General features: G+C 42.5%; 1 protein-coding gene across 1 annotated transcript in view; it reads right to left on the bottom strand.

Moving 5' to 3' along the window:
- The window catches only part of LOC115778226 (neural-cadherin-like), a 319537-nt gene that overhangs the window by 41649 nt on the left and 264030 nt on the right, over positions 1–13858 (bottom strand). The window contains 2 exon segments of the mRNA XM_030726290.1: positions 578–842; positions 11642–11808. Of these exon segments, the coding sequence (XP_030582150.1) occupies positions 578–842; positions 11642–11808 (432 nt within the window).

Below are 13858 nucleotides of genomic sequence, written 5' to 3'. Positions count from 1 at the left end.
GAAGATCCCAGTGCTCAGATTCACCGAGCGGTGTCGAACGACCCGCTTGGTTATTAAGAAGCTCTGATCCTTCTCATCTGGTGTGTCACCACATTGGTTGTATCACATCATTTATACTCCGCTATCTTCTTCTGAAGGTCAGGCTGAAGGTCAGAAAAAACCTCCATGTCGGTGTCGTTACAGGAGCAGAAGTCGAAGCAGGGAGGGTTTTTTTTTTTCAAAGATTTCTGCAGGAATTCGAACCTTTTCAGGCTGAAAACTGGAGCGGCTGCACTCAGCTTCCTGAGGCTGCAGAGCAGCTGTTAGCTGCACTGCAGGATGACAGTGCTGGAGACACAGCTCATTATTTTCCTATAGTTTATTACCACCCAATTTATACTGGGTATTATTTAAGAAAGCATGGGTATACCTTCTTCCTCCAGTGTGCACATACTTTTACAAATACCAGTTCATGTGTGGAAAAAAGAGAATGCATGCTTTTATGTTGATACATATTTAGCCCCTGGAAACACTTTTCCTGCTCATAAAAACAGACACAAACAGATATTATTAGGAGATTAATGCTGCAGCCACCTACCCTGGAAGCTCTTGTTGATGCCAGAAGGGAAGGTATTTCCCAGCATCACCACGGTGGGGTCAATGACGATTTCTCGGCTCCGGCCCTGCAAGCCCGTCACCTCTCGCTGTCCTCCGCCGCCGTCCATTCGCAGCGTCATCTCATTGTCGTGGCGATCCAGGAAGACCTCGTGCCATTCACCGTTGTCAAGGCGATAAGTGGGCAAGGTTAGGTTGTAGTCCCCATCCCCAAGGTTGTAGAAAACACACAGGAGGCCCTGGAAGATCTGCAATGAGAAAATAAGACAGTTAATAAAAGCCCATTAAATCCAGCAGGACTCCATGCAGTCGTGAAAAAAAATTAATAAGTACACCCTTACTGCTTCCATAGGAACTAAGGGAGTAAGTATCATCCCCAGATCAGAGTGTGTAATGCTTAGAGAAAAGCAGGTCAGACTCTACAGTCTGCAGTTGGCTTGTTGGCAGGAGGAAGCCTGTCCTTAAGTTACATCTGAACAAACCACAAGACTTCTGGAACAGCGTCCTTTGGACAGACGAGACCAAAGTGGATCATTTTGGTCATAATGCACAGAGAAAACCCAACACAGCACATCAGCACAAACATCTCATAATAGCTGACAAGCACAGCGGTGCAGGGCGGATGGTTCGGGCTCGTTCTGCAGCCACAGGGCAACTTGAGCTGAACACAAAGTCCTCAGTATAAAAAGTATTCTTAGTCTGACAGGTAAATATCTGTGACAGCTAAAGCTTGGCTGAAACTGGGTCATGCAACAAGCCAACGATCCCACACACCACCAAATCTAACATTTCCAAGAGAATCAGCCCAAAGTCCAGACCTCAACCTGAGAGAGGCAGGCCCTCAGGAGAGCTGTGCATAAATGAATGCCATCAAACACTGTGAAGAAGAGCGGTCCCAAATTCCTCCACAACAATATGAAACTGATAAAAACAAAAACACACCAAAGTCTCCTTCATGACCCTGTAATTAAAAACACCCACAAACCCATCCATAAGCAGTGCCATGCAGGAATTTTGTTCCCACAAACGTACAGCTGCCAGTTGTCTCACAGATACCCAGAGGCTGGAGCTTCAGACAGCATGATATAATGTCAACATCTGCACCGGCCCCGCCCCGCTGAGCTGTAATGTTAGCTTCCTTTGGTTGGTGAGTCTTGTTCTGCAGAAAGAAAATAGTTCCTACATGAAACTGCTCACAGTGGGGTTTGTAGTAATTTGTTCTTGGCTCTATTCTGGGACAGTGTCAAACTTCCACACACATACAGAACAGAGCTGAAGAGAACAGAGGAGGCACTGACGGCAACAGACACGACAAGTCAGAAATAACAGACATGCAGATGATGGACAGATGTTCTCCTTCAGGATTTTCTGGTAGAGAGCAGGATTCATGGTTCCATCAACAGCAAAGCAGCCTCAGACCATCACACCACCGCCGCCATGTCTGACTGCTGGTCTGATGTTCTGTTATGAAAGGCTGTGTTAGTTTATGCAGATGTTCTCACTGTGGTTCTCTGGAGTCCCAAAGCCTTTGTAACCTTTCCAGCCTGAGAGACGCCAGTGACTTTGTTTCACATTTGTTCTTGAGTTTCTTCAGACCGTGGCGTGGCTTTTTGAGCTCTCTGAGTCTGCTTCACTGTGTCACACACACTCTGTTTAAGTGATCTCTGGTTTTTCAGGCAGTGAAACTGAGCTCAACTTTGTGGTTAATCAGTTAATTCATTTTCACACAGGGCCAGGCAGGTTAGGAGGGTTTTTATCCCTTAATAAATGAAATCATCATCTAAAAACTCCATTTTGTATTTACTCAGGTTATTTTTGTCTTATATAAAAAATTAGTTTGATGATCGGAAACATTTAAGTGTAACAAATGTGCAAAAGAAATCAGAAAAAATATCAGAAAATGTACAAATACTTTTCACAGCACTGCATCTAGACAAAACCATAAAAAAAAAAAAAAAATCAAAAGCATCACTCACAATCTGGCAAAATACACAAACTGACAACAACTGGGAAATGATGCTATGGATTTTCTTGCCAGCTGTCTCCCAGCAGAAAGTAGCTAAATAGTAGTTTGTTTTTGTGCGAAATGCATCCAAAATTAATTTGAAAACACCAACTGTATCTGTCGTTACAGAGACCTGCTCTCAAGGGATTATCAGCAAACATCTTTGTGAAAAGAATGCATTCAAAACTGACATCTGTCCATCTCTCTGAGCCCTCTTCAAGTGCACTTTTCAGTGCTTAGCCGGCATAAACAAAATGACATTGAGCCTCTTTGTTCTGGGAGCGCTGGGAGAAGTTTGAGCAGCACGGATTTCAAAATCTCAGCAAACAAATTAAAACTAAGGCCAAGAAACCAAAATTTAATGGCTTTTTTTCTCATGGGAGGGCATGAAATTCAGCCTGGGTTTTGTGCACTCTTGCAGACAAAGAAACAGATCTGGCTTTGGCAGAGGAGCTCTCCTAATGGCAGGATGCCATTAGAGGGAAAATATGTTGTACTGACCTGAGTTCAAGTTTCAGGTTTCAAAGCTAATGGATCAAAAGAAAAAAAAAAAGATTTCACAAGGATTTTAAAAGATTGGATCAATAGGACAATTTGGCCAGGAAGCTAATAAGCCAGATCAACTCCAGAGGGGTTAAACACGGAAAATAAATAATTCCCCAAACGGAAATTTCCCGACACAACGGACTGCGCATTCAAGTAAACCTCTCTCATATCGAGCAATTGGAGAACACCTCCAGCCAATTTCCTTCCATAAGCACTGGCAGCATGTGTCTTACCATGTAATTACAAACACCTTGGGAAAAAGGTAATTGTCATTTCTGCTGCTGCTCTGGGCCAACGATAAATATTAAATGAGAGAAAGTTGAAAGCTGGCATTTAAACTGGCGACTTGTTGATTTGTAGCACTGAAATAAATACACACACACACACACACACACACACACACACACACACACACACACACACACACACACACACACACACGGTCCAGTTCAGTCTTCTGAGGAACGGGAGACAAAAGGAGAAAGAAAGAGAGGCTTTACGGATGAGAGGATGAGGGAGAGGAAGCCCCTTTTTTCCCCATGTTTACACAACAAGCTCGCCCCTTCCAGACTCAGATCTTGAGATGAAAACGCTGCCATTTTGGCTCAGCTGTGATCCTAACCATATGTCAGAGCAATATTCATTCAGTAAGAAATTAAAAAATAAAATCATCCAGGAAGCTGCTTCTGTATGTATGTATATGAAAGGGAGACAGGAAGAGAGAGACACCAGCGGAGAACGTGTCCAAACGCAGTGTTAGGAGGGATCGGGCGGTGGGGGGGTGGGGGTGGGGGGTCGTCCTCATTTCAATTTCAAACTGTTTCCTCCAAGTGTCCCACTGAGCATAATTTTCTCCCCTCCATCTTCGTCTGCCACCGCTGCCACATAAACAGAGGACTGAGATGAGAAGGGCAGAGAGGCTGAGACAAAGAAAGTGAGATGTGAAGGAGAAGTGGGTGCCTCCCATTAACTCTCTCACTCATTCTTAACATAATAAAGATTTCACAAGTTTTTTGGAGGAAAACTTTGTCAAAAAAACAAACCAAACATCACATTCCTGTTCCTGCTCTTCCAGCCTTCTTTCTTTTTCCTCCATTCCCCTCTGTCACGTCATTCCTCCCTCCCGCCCTCTACCCACCAACCCCACATTCGTTTCTTCAGCTGGATAAAGTGCTGGATGGCTCCAAGGTTGTTTAGTTGGAGGACCGTGGCTCATTTCAAGGCTCTGTGATGAAGTATTAATTATATTCAGAATCCATTGGGGCACAGCCTTCTAACCAGACACACTCACTGCCACCTGATTTTACCCCCAATTAAAGCTGAACGGAGCGCTGCAATTTGGCTCCGTCTCCGCTCCCTGGGTGGTATGTGACTGAGTGCTTTTGATAGTGTGTCTGTGTGTCTTTGCACTAGGTGCGTGCGAAGGTGTGCGACTCCATTTTTGAGTAAACAGTCCCACTGCAGGGACCCCTCCATTCCCCACAGATGCTTCCTGTGGCAGACTGCTCTCAGAGCTGCAGCCTTTGGTATTGCAGACATGTGCAGATGATGCATTAATCTCTCTGCTTCTCATGATTAAATAATGGTGTGCAGGTAGACTGTGTGCATATATGACTAGTAAAGGCATTTTTGCTTCAACTTAATTTATACTGAGAAATAGAACAAAAATTTTGGCTCACTACCTGCTTCATTTAATTGTCACTGCCCTTACATCCATATCTTCATGTCTCTAGAGATCCAACCTGCAGACTGATGCTTTAGGGACTACATGTTGACTTGGCTGTTAAAAATGCAAACGCTGCATCATTTTTCCATCTTTACCAGCTTAAAAGCAGATTTAATTTATGTTAAATTCTCTGCACGAACACCACGAGCTCCAGTTTGGCGTCAATTTCAGGAAAAATGTACACGATCTTCTCTAAATGAGGTCAGTTTAAACAAAAGTACATATTCTCTGTAACATAATAAATCACAGATTCTTGGTATGTGCACACTGACTGGCTGCGCACACACACGAGTTTTGTCCAGGATGTCAGTCTGTCTGTCATCCTCCGGTCCAGGTAATCTGCCTTGTAAAAATAAATGAGCCAAACAGTGAACTTAATGAAGCATCAACACTGCGAAGCAGCTTCTCGCCCAGCAAGATTTAAATGTCTTATTTTAATCAGTCAGTAAGGCATCAAGCAGTGAGGAACAGCCCGTCACTGTGGGTTTGTAAGAATAAACTGGCAGATGTGACAGTACGCAGGTTACACCGGGTTATTAATAACTTTTACAACAAGAGGACGACCTCTGACAGCCATTTATGAACTCCTTCCTTCATTTTAATGGAAGTCCTCATATCTGCTCTGTCTTCTCATGCAGTAACACCTGCCCCGTACCCCCTGTTTGACCTGCTGCCACCACAGTTGAGAGCTCAATATGCTAATAACAGACCCGTCGATACGACAGGCCGATGCTGTAAAGTTCAGCGCAGCAGCTCGGTGCACGAATTCAAACAGAAACAGGACGACTGTTGGTGATGCAGCTTTCTGAGTGCTGTAGCTTCCTGCAGCCAATCTACTCACATGATAAACCAGCTTTGTGCTAAAATACAGAGTTTGACTCTGTATTTTTATTAAGATCATATTTAACATTGATGTAAACAACATGTGTAATTATATGATGAATAATAGTGATTGAGCAACCGCTTCTGTAGTGTTAATTATGTGATAGCATGCTAATTAGTCATGTGCTCTTGTTACTTATGCTAATTAGCTGTTGTCTGGCTACCTGTACTGTACCAGCGTGCATTCGAACTCTGGGGTCCAGATCGCACCGTGACTGCTGTGATGTGGGCGGGCCCACATGAAAAAGGAGGCCTGCACAGCTCATCTACGCATGTGGTGTGATCACAAATCACACCCTCCAATACTTCCTCAATGGCAGAAAATATGGGGAAAAAAATCCCATGAGAGGCCACGGTGTCAGCACTGCTCCAATTAAGCCACAGACTGCATAAAATCATAAAGCCTGTGCTATGCAGCGGTGCTTTTCAAAAGCACGTGTGCACGAAAGGGAGGGAGAGTAAGAACGAGAGTGAAGGTGAGATGCTGAGACAAACTAACGTGCACTCTGATCATTGAGGGAGGTGTGAGCACAGGCCAGTGGGGGAGTAGGGAGGGGGGCAATCATGCTCGTGCAGCATTGAGGCAACTTTCAGACTCAGGGCGTCGTCTCAGCCCCGTGAAATATGTTTAAAGAAAGTAAAAAACGAACTGATGTGATAAAAGACATTTCCCCCATTTTTTAAATTAATTTATATAAAAAAAATTAAAAATCACTGGTCACCAATGTATTCAAATATACACGTTTGTGTGTAGTGCATTATACTTCAATTATATGGTAAAAGATAGCTGTAAGTACAGGAAGTGCATGTACATGTTGTTTCTGTCACTGGGTAATACGTGTTTTTATGTTATTGCCTACACAAAGGTAGAGAAAATATACTAATTAAAATATATTAATTCATAATTACATTCACAAATGTCACGGTCCTCGTGTTTATTTTCTAAACAATAAGACAAAAATACACAAACACAGTGTTACAGTAGAGCTGTTGTTTGTGAGCCAATAATTAGAACACCTTTAACTCTGTCATCCATGGTACATAATTTAATTTACGCATTTCTGACAAAATTGACAAAAAGTGAACATTAAAAATGATTTATGGCAGGTTTTCATATTAAATTGAAAAGAATTTAAAGTTTAACCTTTAAAGTTGCCACAAGGTGAGTTTATTTACCGCAGTAATTGTGATCTAAACTCACCCTGTGATATACAGCAAAAGTTTGCTATGAATATCATTGTACCACCAGAGTGAAATTCATCTGTTGTCTACTTCATTTGACCTTAGTGCTCATTAGAAGACAGTGCCACAGAATCGGTGTGCATTCATTCACTGTGACAGAAAGCAAAGACCCCGGCGAGCAGAAATATGGGTCACGCACACTGCGAGGTAATGAGTCTGAAGAGAAGAGCATGGCTCCCTTTATGATGCATATTAATTCTCAGGACACCAACACAAACACTGAGTGCAGGAATTTCTTGGTTGGTTAAGTTGAATCCCATGGCCCAAAAAATCTGTTAATATTGGAGCTTATGAGCTAATTCAAAAATAATTACTTCGTAAATGGTTCATACTTTTCTTTTTATATGAAAGTTTAAAATGGCTAAATTTGCCACAGAATAATGCCAGATACCATTTGTTTGATTGCAGTGTCATTCAGTACGTAAGTAACTGTGTGTTCACCATGAAGACATTAGCTAATATGTTGACTATATCTATGTAAAATATCTGCATGTATGGAAGTTAGTCCCAAGTCACAAACTCCCCAGCCTACAAAAAAAACTGTTACAATAGTGACAGTAAGGAGTGTTTAAACATGTATTTATGTATGTATGATGACAATGTGTCAGAGGCAGCCCTGCAATCTGCCCCATACACATATTAGGGAGATGCAGCCAAAAGCTGTGAAAACAAGTAAGCAAAGGTTTGAACTAAATGTTTTAAATATGAACTATAAAATAGTTATTTTTTTAAAATGATTTAGAAATGTTTGAATATGTTTGAATGCAGTTCTCAAAGGATATAATTAGCTGTTGGGGAATCCTAGAAGACCTACAACAACATAAAATCTGTTTTTTTCCACTGTTTAACAATTGATCACACAAACTACAAACAAACCAAAACTGCAGCAAAAGCTTTAATTTTCTGTATTTTCTTCTACTGTGTTCATATTTGCCAGATGATTTCCACAAGATTCTGTGCTGGTGCCAACTTTCCTTATGTGAGCTTCCAGTAGGCAATATTATACATTTTCATTTCTATGCAGATGATATTCAATTCTATTTATTTATGAAACCTGATAACACAAACCAATTAGTTAAACTACAGGCATGTATTTAAGACCTGGATGACTTATACTTAAGTTACTGTACTTGGCCATAAAAATCTTAGGACCTAGCAGACACTTTCTCTGGATGGCGTTTCCTTGGTCTACAGCAACACAGAGAGAGATGTTCGAGTCATTGTTGATCATCAACATACACATTAAAGGCCTGCTTTCATTCATCTCCACAATCTCACTAAAATTAGATCCATCCTCTCAGACTGATGCTGAGAAAGCCATATTTTAAAGATCTCATAGTATCATGTAGTGCCAACACAGCACTCTGTTCTCAGACTGCAGGCTTACTTGTGGTTCCTGGAAATTCTAAAAGTAGAGGCAGAGCCTTCAGCTAGTCCTCTCTCCTGTAGATCCAACTCCCAGTTTGGATTGGACACACAGCCATCTACTTTTAAGATTAGGCTTAAAACTTCATTTTTTGATAAAGCTGACAGTTAGGGCTGGATCAGGTCACCCTGAGCCATTCAGACTGATTGCAATGTGTAAGCAAATTGTCTCCGTTTATAAATTAGCAGGCAGTTATCTGCAAACCTTCTGAGTGTAACTGCAGTCAGTCAGTCACTGTTGGGTGACAGGCTGCCTCCCACCAGGTGACATGTCCAGGTCACCCAGAGGTTGAGGGTATTGCATGCTAAACCTCTGGGCAACCAATTGGTACAGTAGATTGCTGCCACTCCTTGAGCCTGGTTCTGCTGGAGCTTTCCTTCTGTTCTGCCTTCCCACTGTTGGGATCGTCTGATTGATGGGGTTTTCTCTCTAATATTATATGGCTCTTAACTCACAATAAAAAGTGCCTTGAGGTGACTGTTGTAAATGAATGTTGCAAATTGAATCTCATGCACACAAAATAGTAACAGCAGAATGTACTGACTCAAAAACCTGTGAAAACAGGAACTAAACCAGGGATCAGAGGGGCTAAAGTAGTTTAAAGGAGAGAGTGTAATAGGTTTTATGATATCTTCTACTAACCATGCTGCTGTATGTGAAGCCTTACACAAACAGCAAGGGATCCTCACAATGTGCGAGTGTATCCAACCAAGAGTAACTCAAACTAATTCCTGCCTCTGATTAAAAGCAATCAAAACTATTACAGTGAAAAATATAATCATTGTAGGCAGTAAACGGTTATGTTTCCACCAAGAACTCGACAGGGTTTCCAGTGTTTCACTGCTCCACACGCAGGAATAAATGCACTATTTATGGCGGGTAAACGATGTGCACTCACTCCCCATGTGGCTGTGCTGATGGAGCAGTGTGATATTTAAGAGGGAGTGTGGGAATGGATGAATAGAAAAGACAGGCAGATGGAGATCAGGGGAGAATTAAATGGCTGCCATTGTATGGGCAATCATCATATTTTAAGACCCAGATGTTTGATCAATGCATGTAGTACAAGACTGGAAAAGGCATGAGTAAAGAATTGGGGGTGTTGCTTGATGAATGGAAAAAAAATACTGTGGCATGCAAAAGTCTTGAGTCACCCCTCATTTCTTTCTATACTGCTCAAAAAAATGAAGGGAACGGTTTGAAAACACATCAGACCTCAAATGGGGTAAAAATCCTGCTGGATATGTGTACTGATATCTGTACTGTACTGATATGTACTCGGTGATGAGCTAGGAATGAAAGGATGACACATCTTTGATAGAAATGAAAATCATCAACCTACAGAGGCTGAATTCAAACACCCCAAAAATCAAAGTGAAAATGATGCAGCAGCTGGAACATTTAGCTGAAATTTCATTGCAGCAACTCAAAATGGTTCTCAATAATTTGTGTGCCCCCCCCCCTCCAAACACCAGTTTGATGGTGGGCTTGTTACAGGCAGCATAATGTTCTCCACGGCTTCTCCAGACCCTTTCAGGTCTGTCACATGTGCTCAGGGTGAACCTGCTCTCATCTGTGAAAAGCACAGGACACCAGTCGTGGACCTGCTAATGCTGGTATTCTACAGCAAATCAGGCTCCATGGTGCTGGGCAGTGAGCACAGCGCCCAACAGAGGACGTGAGGCCCTCAGGCCGCCCTCATGAAGTCTGTTCCTGATAGTTTGCTCAGAAACATTCACACCAGCGGCTGCTGGAGGTCATTTTGTAGCTCTGCAGGGCTCATCCTGTTCCTCCTTCACAAAGGAGCAGATCCCGGTCCTGCTGATGGGTTGAGGACCTTCTCCAGTCCAGCTCTCCTAGAGTTCCTGCCTGTCTCCTGGAATCTCCTCCATGCTCTGAGACTGTGCTGGGAGAAACAGCAAACCTTCTGACAATGGCACGTATTGATGTGCCATCCTGGAGGAGTTGGACTACCCGTGCAGCCTCTGTAGGGTCCAGGTATGACCTCATGCTGCCAGCAGTGACCCTGACCCTAGCCAAATGTTCAGTTTGTGGGTACCTGGTCAGCCTAAGTTCAAACCTTGGGCCAGGGGTTAGACGTCCTCAGTAAGCCACTACAGTCGGCACGGCCAACGTTTTATTGATGACTGGTAGCAGTGTAATATAATGATGTGATCATTTTAAATGCAAAGCAGACCAGATGAAGACACTTCATCACAGTAAAAAATAAATGAATAATGAATAATTTACTTGATCTGCATATATCTGCCTTATTCCCATGCACATCAATAAAGGTCAACTTTGCTAGTATTGTTGTGGTGCTCCTCTCACAGACGGCCATCTTTATACTTCAAACATTAACGGATTAAACCTTAACACACAGACAACAACAAGTGAACATCTGGCTATTAACAGCTGGAAAAACTAAAACACTCGAAAAAACAGTAAAGTAAAGACACACGTCTGTTTCTGCTGCTCTGAACGCCTTTTTGAGTTCTGCCCTGGAAGGAAGCTGTGTTTGGTAACAGAGGAGATGTACACCTGTGAGTCCTCTACCACTGCCTGAGGCGGCTGCCCCCAAGAAGTGAAAGGAAAAAAACACATAAAAACAAAATATGTTATTTACTTTGTTTCCCTAATTTTGTGTGCCCCCCACTGTGTCTGTGTGGGTGCTCAGTATGTTTCGCTCAAGGCTGTGTGCCTGCCTTAATTTATTCATTTATTTTTTGTTGACTTGTCTGCCTCGTTACATCTTGAATTTACATTAATGGCCATGATAAATGAACATATATGCTTATTTAATTTTAAATATTTGATCAGCTGCAGTCTGATCCTACCTGAGCACACTGAACAAATCAATGTTTGACTTTGTATAAAATGAAAAGATATTGATTGGTTCACTGTGAATTCACACAGATCTACAGAAACTAATAATATTAACTTTAACGACATTAGCTAGAATATTTGGGGAATATATCCACACTTATCCAGGTGTTGTAGTCATCTTTCCTCTTTGATACCTGTATCAGCCGCATTGGTAACATTATAGCGTACTGCGTACTGTAAGAGCAATTTATGGATAAAGAAAAAATGGCTGCTGCAGGAGCTACAAGTCGTATCCCCCAAACCAAAACTGTATCTGCAACCAGAACATAAAGTCAAAGGTAACTGAGCCGAAACCAAACTCACATTCTGACATGAGGAAAAGTGAGTCTCTTACCTCCAGTCGTAAGTATTCACTCTGCTCCTTTGAGATCACACTGAAAAGGACGCTGCTGTGTTTACGGGTTCGAACCAGGACTTGGATCCACGTCCTCCGGGCAGGCAGGGGGGACGCCAACTGGTAACGCACGTGACTGTGGCCATCAAAGGAGTACTCCAGGACCTCTGGTGTTGGTGCGCGCACACACACACACACACACACACACACACACACACACACACACACACACACACACACACACACACAGATATGAGTGAGAATAAACAGGATTTTAAACGCAAAACTTAATTCTTAAACAGTTTAGATGATGTTTTCCTGCACAGCGAGGACACCACAACTCACTTCGGCTGAATCAGTTTTAAAAGTGAGAGCTAGAGACAGAATAGAATATGTAAAATACACAAGATGGAATATATATGTGTGGTTTAGCTCGGGTTATGCTCGGTTCTTCTGTGTGAGACTTTGAAGTTTTCCCAGAAGTGGATTTTGTGCATGCCACACAGAATAAACCAAGCACACCTAAAACTCTCAGACCCGTTCTTCCATCTCGCAGCATCCGCAAGTGAAAATTTCTTCCATCGCTTTCACACCTCTTCCTCCTCTTTGTCTCCTTTCCATGTAACTTTTGACAAAGTTGAGTGGTTTGTGAGATCCACTTGAAGGGAATGCCAAATCACATTCTTTGGATTTCTTCTAGGCGTGGAATATGTGATTGATCAGCCATGTCCTCTTCAAACTCACAAAACCCCATCTCCAGTTTTACTTTGCCGCTCAAGGCCACGGGGCCATTTACATAGAAACATAACAGCATCTCATGTTATTCATAGATGGCTCATCAAGTACGCAAACGAGTGTGGTGAGCTAAACCATGGAAGTGGTGGTATTTATTGGTTTAATTATGAAATGAGCCGTGTGATTAGAAAAAGGTGCTATTCTTGATATCTGATCATTTCACCAGTGCCGAAAACTATACACTCCCACCATAATAACCATTTTTTTAATGTAGGGGGGGGGTTCAGTTTTTACTCCAGCACAGTGAGGGGGAATGAAAATAAAAATAAGGCTGCAGAGAAGTATTTTAGTTATTTTTATGCCTTTATAATAAACAGCAGAGACATAACAGGAAGTCATGATCCTCAGCCAAACCAGAGATTTCATGATCTGTATCTCAAAATCATCCATGTGACGCATGCTGATCACTGACTTTTTGTTTGACAAGATGAGAGTGATTCACTGACATTTGTTCAGTTCAATTCATATTTTGTCACTCACATTATTGTCCATTAAAAAGTCATCTTCTGTTGGCACCAAAAAAAAAAAAAAGATTGAGTTTGTAATTTTCTGGATTACCAAAGTAGTCCAGTGAGGCGAACTAGAACTAAAAGCCCTGGTTAAAGACACGTCATAGGTTTACAGGTAGAGGCTGCAGACCACATCCTGCCCTGACACCACGGCAGATTCCACATTGGAGCCCTTTCTGCGAGTCTGTGAAACCAAACACGACTGCACAGCCTGGTAAAGTGCTGTGCTGTGATCAGCAGAAAGCATCACTTGAAGTGTCCTCCTCAACTCCAAGGATGTGTGCAATAGGGTACATAGGACCAGAGCCATTAAAAGCCAATCTCAGTTCAATAAAAGTCTCTTCTAACAGCTGCAATAAGCCAATTGTCTCCACAGCTATACAACCAGCACAGAGAAGCTCACAAGAAGCCGTCTTCGATAGGCCGTAAAGAGGACTGCCAAGGTTTCTGTACGCTGCTCTGTGAGTAAAACTAAAATTACACCGCAGTATAATTCCGATGGAGAGTGCCATCAGTCTCTCTTCGATTCATCCCTGCCTGAGTTTATATAAATGATTTGGTATATGTTACCCCCCTGTTCTTTCCTATGGCCTCAGAGCATTGTCATGACAAATTGGGGCTGTCGAGGACACTGCTGCAAGACGTCTTACATCTCATTATTCCTGTTGTTTAACTTCTGTTTAGTTTATTCCCGACAAGAGATTTCTCTCAGGATCTCGTCTCGTCTCTACTTCTTGTCGATGGTGTGATCCTGCTGGCTTCTATTAAGCAACGACCTCCAGCTCGACCTGGGCTAAACTGCAGCTGAGTGTAGTGGAGCGGACGGGAATTAGCACCTCCAAGTCTGTGGTCAACGTTCTCAGCCAGAAAAGGGTTAATTACCTACTCCAGGTTTGGTGTTAGTTGATGCCTC

This window comes from Archocentrus centrarchus, chromosome 3 (assembly GCF_007364275.1).
Source record: "Archocentrus centrarchus isolate MPI-CPG fArcCen1 chromosome 3, fArcCen1, whole genome shotgun sequence".
In the NCBI taxonomy this organism is placed as follows: Eukaryota; Metazoa; Chordata; class Actinopteri; order Cichliformes; family Cichlidae; genus Archocentrus; species Archocentrus centrarchus.
This window is presented reverse-complemented; position numbering and strand designations above follow the sequence as displayed.